The sequence below is a fragment of the Paramisgurnus dabryanus genome, chromosome 4 (genome assembly GCF_030506205.2).
Source record: "Paramisgurnus dabryanus chromosome 4, PD_genome_1.1, whole genome shotgun sequence".
NCBI lineage: Eukaryota > Metazoa > Chordata > Actinopteri > Cypriniformes > Cobitidae > Paramisgurnus > Paramisgurnus dabryanus.
Window position 1 is genome coordinate 37802306 of NC_133340.1, and position 12270 is coordinate 37814575.

General features: G+C 34.0%; 1 protein-coding gene across 1 annotated transcript; it reads left to right on the forward strand.

The window, feature by feature from the left end:
* Positions 1-7346: 7346 nt before the first annotated feature.
* Positions 7347-9110, forward strand: LOC135735517 (uncharacterized). Its single transcript, XM_065253942.1, has 4 exons — positions 7347-7722; positions 7893-8042; positions 8192-8241; positions 8426-9110. The coding sequence occupies exons 1-4, from the start codon at positions 7386-7388 to the stop codon at positions 8573-8575; spliced, it is 687 nt and encodes a 228-aa protein (XP_065110014.1). The 5' UTR covers positions 7347-7385; the 3' UTR covers positions 8576-9110.
* The last annotated feature ends 3160 nt before the right edge of the window (positions 9111-12270 follow it).

Consider the following 12270-nt stretch of genomic DNA (forward strand, 5'->3'; position numbering starts at 1 on the left):
TGAAAATGCAATACTTAAAAAAGCAATGCATGCTCTCTGTGTAACCAGTAGGTGGAGCTCTCACAATTTGTCTTTCACTAAGCACAAACTGCTTCCCTTACTTTGCAGAAAAAAGAAACTCATATTAAAACTGGTTTATTAGGTTTATTATAGTCAGTAAAACTGCATCAAAAAGTACAATTAGTCATGTGATTAAAGCAGTCAAAAGATTTTAACATGAATGCCTATTTTAAATCTACACTGTAAAAAAATAGCTGGTTGCCAGTAACTTACTGTAGAAGATAAATACTGAAAATGTTTTATGTTCACATAACTTTGAACAAACTGTTAAATAACAGTAAATAACATGTAAAATCTACAGTAAATTACTGGCAGCTGGTTGCCAGTAATACCCAGTAATACTGTAATTTCTACAGACATTTTTTACACGTATTAAATCAAACTGCATTTAAAATATAGATATAATCTACAAGCACCCCATAACTAACTCACTTTCGACAGCTGATAGCACATAGATTTCATTGCGCTTCTTGAAATCCACTCGAGACATCTATCTTTCAGAATGGATGCTGAGATGCTAAAGGGTCAAACATGGTCCTGAAGAAACTCTTGCTGAAGAAAGCAGAAAAGATGTCTCTTCAAATGTGAATGTGGGCACCAAAATATTTTTGTAGCCTTTTATGAACAGTGAGAGGAATTAACATCATCTTCAATTTAAAATCAATACATATATGTATACTAAAAATATAAGAATTTTTTTTTTTACCTTAATTTGAAAATGCACTGATGTTTCTTCTACCCTGCAGTGTTAATTTCTATTTCCACACGAGTGGATTCAGACATTCTTTCAGTTTAACAACAAAGTAGTCAAACACAGACAATGTCAATGTCAGTCAGCTGGAAAACAGCAGATATCCTTGCTGGTTGTGCCAGCTGCTGTCCATGTTACAGTATATGTGTGTGTGTGTGATGGGGCGTCCATGTTAATTGCATCGCATCACTGTCATATTCAATATTTACCGATATAGGGCATTTTAACATCATAATACATCATGTTTTTGTTTATCAAGCCAATAAAGAGAAACAGACTGATTGATTGTTTAAATAAGTTTAAATAGACTATACAGCTAATGCCAAACAGTTGTTTTAAAATATACACACACCTTTTCTTTTAAATGCACTAAAACTGACCCAATCTGAAAATCTATGATTGAGTCTGTAATACAGATTTTGTAAACAGATGCTCCAAAGCTCCCAAAAAGAGAGCAGAAGACATTGAGCTACACATGTGATGCTGGAGGGGCTGAAGGGCTGCTGTCAAAACAGAGGCAGCATTTTTATTCCTCCTTATAAATTAGATATACAAACTGTTTCTTATATATGCTTCTGTAAAAATAACAACATGTTTGTTGAACAATCTTACAGATTTTTTTTATGTATAGCCACAACCATACAAAGTGCGTTTTTGAAAATTGGTGAACCTGCCTGTGAAAACTCGGCTAAAGGCTTTTTTGGGATTTTCTGTTTTGTACTACCTTCTGTATTTTAAAGAACATTTTGTGAAAATACAACAACAATGACTGCCAAGAATAAAATCAATGAGTAAAATCAAACTTCGATGCTCCAAATCTCATAATTAGATTATCTTAATGACCTGCCTGGGAGGCAAGACTTGAACCATATTAGCACCCTTCCAGAGACACCCATAGCCTGGAAGGTTAACCAAACTTTAAAAAGCTTTTTAGAAGACTAATAAAAAAATGATTGTTTAAAGTTGCCAATTAACAAAAGTTCAATAAAATCTCTTTTAAATGACTTGATAGATTATCATTTTGCAAATCTTAAAAGAAAACCATATTTTAATAATATATCTATAATTAGAAGAAAAAAAATATTTTGCAAGATTACACAAATTTGTACAATTACGAAGGCAGACATAATGTTTTTTGTGATTCTGCATCAAGTAATTTTTCATCTGGCTAGAAAGGCCACTGAATAGTAAAATTATAATCAATAAATGCCTAAATCAAGAATTCTTGGTGACCCCTATATAGAGTTTTGGCGACCCCTGGTGGAAACTGTTGGGTAGTAGAGGTTCACTAGAAATTCAGCACATTGGACAGCGCCCAATGTTAAATACAAGCAAACGTTTGTAGTCAGTGTATCATTTCTGACAGATGCAGAATAAATGTAGTTGTACGTCTTTTTCTTACATTAATTTGTAAATATATGTGGATTTATGAACAACCATCCTACTAACTAACCAACAGATTTGTTAAACAGCTGTTTGTGTATTTAAGAGGTGGGCAGAAATGCAGGATCTCAAGAACTGTCATCATTTCCTGTCAAATTTGACTATGAGAGTAATAAGACATCATAGTTAAGCTCTTCTGTAACATAACTATAACAGTGCTTGCTTTTAATGCACACAAATGCAATGGAAAGTTTTCTGGCATGTTTACACCCAGATTTAGAGCAACACAGTTCTCATACAGTACACATTCTTGAATTCTTTAGGACATAAGTGAACATCAGAGTAAAAACAATGCAATTTTTTTCTTTGTAATAAATGCTAAGGCTATATAAAAAAGAAAAAGCTAAATTTTGGATTATAAACAAGCCAACGTACAGTTCATTTCATATTTACCAGAACCTTCTCATGCTTTTTTTACGTAAGAAATGTTCTGACCAAAGAACCATTTAGAAAAAGTTTACACAGCATCTGAAAGTTGTCACAGACAATTACAAGACAAGGCGGACATAACACCTTTTTTCACTTTTTCTTAATTACAGTTATTGTGTATTGGCTAAGAGTGAAATCATATTCGGTTTACACCTAAAACATAAAAGGAGTTTAGGCGACCCTTGTTGGGACTTCTTGTGTAGAGGTTCAGTAAATATTTACAGTGGTACATTGAACAATGCCAAGTGTTAAATATTATTTGTCCTACACATTTGCAATCTGTAGGATTGTATTAGGATAGGACTATGAGAGCAATAATACATGAGAGTAAAGCTCTCTGCCACATACTATATCAACATAATCTTAAAGAACTAGGCAACAGCAAATAACAGTTGGTGTCTCTGAATTTTTGAACTGCCCTCCAGTGGACTGAGATGAAACCACACCCAAAATCAGAACTGCTAGCAGCTTATAAGTAATTTCAGCTTCGGCCAGTGGGAGGCAGTTCAAAGAAGTTGCTCTTTTTGAAGTTGCACACACGCACGCACGCACGCACGCACACACACACACACACACACACACACACACATTTTATCACATTGGTCAAAGCCTGCTGGCTATCACAGACACCCAACAAAACACACTATTTAATAAAAATTAGGCATACTCTTTCAAATAACATTTAATATTGTGACTGATCTAATGTGTATGGAGCATGTATATAACTGTATTTTGTACTTATGTTTTTACATAACTGTTTAGTAATACAATAAGGTCAGATGGGTACAGATGTCAAATTCAAACAAATCTGGATGTTGATGTGGACAATTTTAACTCTTGATAAAGTTATTATGTGCTAGTTATAAAATTAAAAAAAGATAACTTTAAAATATAAAAGTGTATAAATAACATATTCCAAACAAAGACTTGCATTAATGTAATTATATTATTTAAATTTTTATGCAATTTATTACATGAAGGAACACACAATTAACAAATAAATAAATTAATAAAATAAACAACAGAGAAAGCTATTTTGAGCATTCTACACTGCCCTAGTGAAATACAAACACAATCTACACACCTAAACCCACAGTGGTTAGTGAAAACATTTTTTTCTTGATGCTAAGATATGTGGTGAGAATTTGATAACGTGATACAACACTAAATGTGAAGAGCTTTGTAAGTGGTCTGAATAAAATGTCTGTGGGTTTCCTGTAAACCAATAAATAACAGAACACAGCCAAACAGAACGAATGTGTTCATAAGGACACTGGTGATTGGCTGATAAACCTCTCACACTTCAAATGTCAAACTTAATTTTCCATTGGCTTGAATCTGTATTGCTGGTCTGTGTGTATTAAATAAACAAACTGTTGTTATGAGCTTTTGTGTCTTTACCTTGGCTAGACGACTTTTGCTGTACTTCACAAATATCAGTCTGCGCAGTGCTGCATTTAGTCAAGTACGCACTTGCCACCCACTGGACAGGGCTGGAAATTTTACGGTCTATGGCATTGACTGACAAATCTGAAACCAATTTGTCATTTTGACGCATTTCACTTACAACTTGTAAATGTAAATTTGTAAATGTATTGTCAATACTAAAAATAATCCATCCACTGCAAATTTTTGGTGAACTCAACCTCTGCCCTGACACTATTCATGTCTAACACAATGAATGTAAACCTTTAAGGGCATACATCTACCTGTAACCCGGCCCATAGCATAGGCTAGATACAGTAGGCGAGTGCCTAGGGCACAAAATGACTGAAGGGCGCCACACAAAAGGATTTTTTGTCAAAAGTGCAACCTCTCGGAAAGTGTATATATTTCAAATCATTGGCATCGATCCATGATTTGATGCGTTTGACTAATGCAATATTTGGTTACAACTAATGTTATAAACTTAAGAGTTGACAACGTGTCATTTTAGACTTTATAAATGTCGCATTTGTCAGTTTACACTAAGCATATTAGGATCTTTTTCATAAAAAAATTTAATTAAATGAAAATAGAAACTTATAATTATAAGGTGTATAAGGCAGCAAAAGAGAAATATACAGGTAATTTTAGTCATTGATGTTTATGTATTACTTTGAAATATGCTAACAGAGTTAAATAATTTACAGTGTATTACAATTAGTCTTTACAATAGAATTTACAGTGTACATTAATATTTACAGCGTAATATTCAAATACAGTAATACAGTTTTACAGTTTTTTTTCAAATCTTGCCTAGGGCATCAACTAAGACTGGGGGGCCCTGCCTGTAACATCGAACAAGTTGTGGCTCTAAGACACAATTTAGACATCTTGAAAGAGGAAACCACAACCTTTGTTTGTTCTTGTGCAAAAGTAGCTGCTAGCGAATGCTTGTTTAGTGGACACAAATGCAAAGGAAGATTTTGTGGTTAAAAGCAATAGGTTTACACCCAGACGCAAAGCAACACATTTCTCATACAGACACATTGTTTTATACTTTAGGGCAGAAGTAAACATAAGGTTAAGGAATGCAATTTGATTCTAAAGTAATAAATGCTAATATAAAAAAGAATTTACCAGAAATTTACCAGAAACTTTTCCTGCAATTTTTAAATAAAAAAATGTTTTGGCTAATGTACTATTTAAAAAAATATATATATTATTTTGCAAGTTTACACAAATGTGGACACAGACAATTATAAGACATAATGACTCTTGTTCTTATTTACATACAGTTATTTATCTTTTGGCATAGATGAGATCATAAAATAATAATCTGTTAACAACTAAAATCATGTAGGCTTGGTGACACTTAAGAGAATTTTGGCGACCCCTACTGGAAACTTTTGTGTATAGGACCCTGGATTGGTATAAAATCAGTCCCCAATGTTAAATACGAGCACACAAATTGTAAGTGGTTAACTTCCTGAATGATACTTTAGCACACTGAATATATAAATTTAAAATATTCTAGCTTATATAGCTGAAATACATTATTTTAAATTTGTAAATATCTGAGGATTTCTAAATAGCATGTTCTGTTAACCAACATAATTGTTAAGCAGCTGCTTGTGTATTCGGGTACATCGTAAGGAGTGGACAGAAATGTAGTAAATTAGACTACTTTCATAATTGTCTGTCAAATTTGACAACGAAAGCCAATAAACATGAGAGTTAAGCACTTTTGTACAGCCACAAACTGACACAGCCTCGGCAACCGCAGGTCACATTTTTGTCTCTGCTCTGAAATTCTGGCCTGCGCTCTAGTGGACTGAGATGAACCTAAACCAAAAATCTACCCTACTGTGCCCCACATCACAATTGTTTATAAAACTCTCTTTCTATGCCTTCTATGTTGACAGATAGAATTTCATCACAGTGGTCAATGTCAATTTGACAAGCACAGAAGCCAAACAAAATACAGATTTTGACCAAATAATATTAAATATGACCTCATATCTTCATCATAATCTGTATGGAGCACATTTGTTTATTCTAGTTAAGTTAGTCTGAGTAATAGACCTAGTAATAGGTTTGAGTATGATGTGTAGGCCTACTGATGTTAGTTGTAAATGCCTGTTGAGGTGAATTCTTTTAACTCTGAAAAAAAAGTTCATGTGAACTCGTTGTGCTATAATATCATGTTTATTATACTTTTTACATGTTTCAAACAAATACCTGCCTTAATCTAATTATATTACTATATAAGTATTATAATTTAATATAATATATAAAATGAATAAAAGAGTCAAACAAATAAAACAACAAAATTATAAAATAAACCGCAGAACTATTTTAAGCATTTTAAACTGCCCCAGTGAAATACATAAAATCAAACTAACACCCAAACCCACAAAGGCTAATGGAAACATTTGTTCTTTGTGGCCTCTGATCGACCAAGAAATATGAGGTGAGAATTTGATGACGTAATACACCACTAAATGTGTTGAGCTTCGTAAGTGGTCTAAATAAAATGTTTGTGGGTTTCCTGTTTTGCATGCTTAGATTTGTTGCAGCCCGGCACTGCAGTTTCATAAAAAAATCTATACACTGTCAGAAAAAGCTGACACTGGGATGGTAACCTTAAAAATATGGATATGTACCATTTAGGTATAAATATGTACCTCTGAGGCAACAATATGTATTTTTGAGATTCTAATATGCACCCAGATACAAAGCTGTAATTTTTGAAAGGGTACAGTGACAGCTTTTGTACATTTTTCTGAGACGTTAAACATATCAGTCATAAACAAAAGTTACATTTTGTCTTTTGTGTGTGTGCTGGTCAAAGGTTTTAAGACTGAGTGATATCCAATTTTATTAACCAAAAAAACAAAACACAGTAAAAAAGAAACTAAACTGTTCATAAGGAGACCGGTGATTGGCTGATAAACCTCTCACACTTCAAATCTCCAACTCAGTTTAATTTTCCATTGGCGTGAACCAATCAGATGAGAGCCGATATCTGCATCACCAGAGTCAGTTATTCACACTCACTCGCTGAGATGGAGACATCAAGAGTTACCGCACTTATATGTAAGACAAATTATATTTTTTATTATGTTATTCATTTTAATGTTGTAAGAAAGGTATTGTCTTAACAGAAATAAGGATTTTGTTTTCATATGACAAAAGTTCACTTTTTACCTTTTATTTTTCTGCTTTTGTAGATGTTTTACTGTTTAGTCAGACAATAATCTACGGAGTAGAAGTTGAGATGAAGGTCAGACCAGGAGACAACATCACTCTTCAATGCGACCGTCCTTTAACTCATGGTTACATCGTATGGATAAGAAATTGCTCTCATGAACATCAACCCTCTCTCATATTAGATAATAAAAAAATATACAAAGATACTTTCCAACGTTTTAGTTTTCCTAAAAACACCAACATTAATTCTTTTGATCTAAATATTACTAACATTAAAGTCTCTGATCTGGGACTGTACTACTGTGCTGAACATGAGGTAAAGGTAAATAAAGACGAAAAGGGCATTATATACTCTTCTGATGTGTACTATTATGGAAACCAAACAACACGTCTTTCTCTTGCTGGTAAGAAAGCACTTTTGACAGATTTTATAATGTTCTTTGTAAATTTTAATTGTAATTTTGCATGTGCTAGTCTTGTTAAGTTTACCTTTCTCAGAGAAAATTTATTTATAATAAATTTTTTTAGACTATATTTATTTATTTTATCATGATGTTTGTTTTTCATTTTGAAGAAGTGTCTTCTGGACCCTTCACCGCCGTCTCTCCTCCTCCTCCTGTATCAGACTGTTTCCTCTGCTGGACCCTGTTGGTCAGTGTTTGTGTTGTGTGTTTTCTCCTCTGCTTCATCTGTGTCTACTGCTTCTGTCAGAGGAAAACTACAGGTAGTTTTTCATACTTTTTCTTTTATTGTTATCATTTTAACGTTGTTATGTGGACTAATAGCCTTTGGCAAATTTGATATTATGCTCATATTTTTATAAACGAATTGTTTCAAAAGAATTGGTGTTCTGATTTTAACAACTCATTTCAGATGGTGGAACTGATCACAAGGAACAGATAAAAAGTAGAAATACTTCTGAGGTAGTCAAGTTCTCAAGTTTTCCTACCTTATTGAATATTACAGGCACTGAAGGCACTGACTTGTTAGTGAAAGTTGGCAAATGTGGTATTCGTTGTTTAGAAATAATCTTATTTTATAAACAAAACACTTAACAGAATTGATTTAGAATGAGAATATGTGTCTAAAAGTCTGTGTATTTTTCAGGGTGAGGTGTGTGAAGAGGGTGAAGAGGTGTGTTATGCTTCCTTGGATGTGAAAATCAGAAGACAGAAACAACTCAAGAAGAAACAACAGCAAAGTTCTGACTTCAGTATTTATGCTCCGGTCAGAACAGACACAATACAAAACTTCTGATGGGGATACCAGTTGCGGTTCTAGAGAAATTTTACTAGGTAGGCCAAGGAGGGGCCAGTGTATAATCAGAGGGGCACATTAAAAAAGGGCAACAAACAATGGTTAAAGATTATAACGTTTATTTTACTTTACAATTATAAACATTTATTTTGTACAAGAGTGAGTGCAGGTGCAAAAGAGGAAGAGCCATAAAAAATACAGTACAGGGTACAAAAAAAGGTGTTAAAACATTTCCTATTTATGGAAGCCCATCTACTGTGGACAGTTGAGTCCACACTTAAGTAATTAAATTGGCACAACAATTCTGGATCAACTGAATTTGAATAAACGCAGGAAGGTTTTTAATAAGGATGCATCGAAATTAAAATTTTGGTCCGAAATCGAAAAAGAGGAAACCAAAGCCGAAAACCGAAACACCAAAATAAATTATTCCAATTATAAGTACCATTGCATTTATGGCTATGACTGTGTTATAACTTTACTAGGGGTGTGACGGATCACAATACTCACGGTTCAAATCACATTACAGTTTTTGAGGCACATCTGATTATTTTCAGAAATCGAATTAAATGAATCATTACACTTTTATACACTTTTATTTATATATATATATATATATATATATATATATATATATATATATATATATATATATATATATATTTATATTTATTGTATAAATAAAATATAATTATTATGTATTTTTTAGAGCTACAGAAGTGATTTCTCTTTGTCTGGGTTGTTTGATTAACATTAATGACATAGACTTAGGTAGGTTAATTGAGGTTACTGTCTCTTTAAGACCAAATAAGCACAGACTGGTTTCTGACTAAAATCTATACATACATATAAACAAATGTTTTTATTAGAAAAGAACATTGTGTAGATCATTTTGTTTGTATGTGCCCTGTCAAGAACAGAAAGATTTTATGTTCGCTCGCTTTTTGAAACGCGTCTCTCCCTGTATGCACTACTGAGTGCGCTTAAACGCGCGCACACACACACAGACAGAGGGTGAATTCCAAACGGTGCAACATAAACAGTCGCTCCACATAAAAACATTATGTTGTTTATAATTGCTCTATTTGCCAAATTTATGTGATCACAGTACGCTTAAGCAGCAACGTCACAGAATAATTCTTGCGACCTTCTGAGTTTGTTCTTCCAAGGTCGCCACGCAAAACCGATCTCCACGAGAACATAAGTCTGTTCTTTGCATTCTTGGAATTGAGAAATAGCCATGTGAAGTGAGCTAAAGTCCTTACCTGCATACACGATATATTGATTCACAACCTTGGGAGCTTGTGAACGAATTAAGACACTCACCGAGCATCGGCAGGCGGCTCAGTGATTGGGTGCGCTGCTCTAATTTGCCTGTGTAGAACGTTGCGTCGCATTAGTACCACTTTTGGCGCTCGCGTCTAAAATCATAATAAATTCATTATTTTTAAAGTTTGTCAGCACGGGGGGGGGGGGGGGGGGCGTGGGTGGCCAGGGGCATGTCTACAGAGGCATGGGCCTCCCTAGGCCTTCGTGTACAACTGCCACTGGAGCATACTTATGAACTTTCTGAAAAATCCAGGTGTCGTTATCACTGTAACATTTTGACAAATTATTTTATGTCTACATTTAAAAAAGTTTGCAATTTTAAGGATATCAAACTTAAAAAGTCACTTATATGGTCTTCTGTGTCTCTACATAATTCTACTCCAATATTTTGCACTTTCAGCTCTTTTTGATGTTTAATGGCTTTCACTGAATGTTTGGTGTGGTGGGCCGTATCTGGCTCTCTCTCAATACAGAGATAAAATGTGGTCAAGAATGAGAATAAAATTCTTAGAATTAAATAATGTTGTTTTGTATGTGTCTCAGGCCTTTTGTTAAACCACAGTGATGGCCTGAAAATAACAGGATGTTTGGGTTTCCTGTGCAGTGGTTTATAGTTATTATATGTATTTACATTTCTCTTAAATAATGGTCTGGGCGTTTTTTTTAAGATATGTAAGCATTTTGGGCCTGCTAAGTACAGCTCAAGTATATTTTATATTAATGTTACAGTCGATGGACCAAATAACAATAACAATTGATACAACTTATGCATTTGTTTCTTTAGTACAGATAAACGTGTACAAAAAGTTGTTCTTTTTGGAGGAAGGGTCTTTCAGTCTCCATCATACATAATCTTAACCACAAATGTTTCCACTTAACTTCAGCACATACTGTATGAGACTGACACAGAAATGAAATGTGTGAAGGTGTTAATGTGTGAGTGCTTGTTTATGTGGTCAGTTTGTGGTGCATTTGAGACGCATATGTGTGGGCCGTTTTCCTGTACACTCTTTGATAGTATCAGCACATAGATCATGTTGTTAGACAAAAGATGAAAAGAAGATATTTTGATAAATGATGGTGAGTACACAGTTGACGATACCCATTGACTTCCGTAGTATGTTTTTCTACTGTGAAAGTCAATTAGTACAGCCAACTGTGTGCTTGCTTACCATCATTTTGTATTCAACAGAATAAAGAGACTCATGGATGTTTCGAACAACATTAAGGTGAGTAAACAATGACAGAATTTTTATTTTTGGGTGAACTATCCCTTTAACAACATCATGAGTCATGAGTCAAACTGGGTATATTTCATACCTGTTGCATCTTTATGTGGCCTATTGTAATGGATAGCCATTTGTACTTAGCTTAAAGTATGATATAAAGTACAGATATTTCCTATTGTCCATGTTGTTTTCATGTATAAAAGAGAAATGTCTCATTTCAGCAGTACCAGTTGTTGACAGTTTTAGTACTGGCCTGAAGGAGACACTGTTGCTTTTCTAAAATATTTATAGTGAAAAACCTTTGCAATTTCTTTTTTGCATTTTATGTTAAGGTCACAGAGCAAATAAAACATTACAGTTAATTAGTTTGGATTAATTAGATTGAATCTAAATAGATTGACCCTGAATGATATGTCAGTGTGGTTAAACGTGTTATTCATACACAACTTAAGAGAGTTGTGGTTTAGGTCTGCATATCTTGGTCCTTCTTGGATCATAAAAGTCCAAATGCACACATCTGTTTAACTTGAAAGTCAAAATGTGAGAGTCACTTAGATACCAAAGAACTAGCCCCGGTCTCCCCTAGAACTTTCTCTCTGTGTGTGTGTGTGTGGGGGGGGGGGGGGGTGCGTGCGTGCATGGGCGGGAGTGTGTGTGTGTGACTGCAATATAAAAATGCAATCCTTAAAAAAGCAATGCATGCTCTCTGTGTAAACAGTAGGTGGAGCTCTTACAATTTGTCTTTCACTTAGCACAAACTGCTTCCCTTACTTTGCAGAAAATAGAAACCCATAATATAACTGGTTTATTGGGTTTATTATAGTCAGTAAAACTGCATCAAAAAGTACAATTAGTCATGTGAGTAAAGCAGTCAAAAGAATTTAATATGAATTTTTTTTTAAATCTATTCAATCAAATTACTTAAATACTTTAAATACTTAAAATATAGATATTATCTACAAGCACCCCAACTAAGCGAACTTACTTTCGATAGCTGATAGCGCATATATTTCATTGCACTACCTGAAATCCACTCAAGACATCTATCTTTCAGACTGGATGCTGAGATGCTAGGGACAAAAATGGTCCTGAAGAAACTCTTGCTGAAGAAAGCAGAAAATATGTCTCTTCAAATTT

Coding starts and splice junctions, on each gene's coding strand:
- LOC135735517 (XM_065253942.1), top strand. CDS start 7,386: ATGAAGGTCAGACCAGGAGACAACATCACTCTTCAATGCGACCGTCCT. Junction 7,723..7,892: donor AACACGTCTTTCTCTTGCTG/GTAAGAAAGCAC, acceptor TTCATTTTGAAG/AAGTGTCTTCTGGACCCTTC. Junction 8,043..8,191: donor CTGTCAGAGGAAAACTACAG/GTAGTTTTTCAT, acceptor AACTCATTTCAG/ATGGTGGAACTGATCACAAG.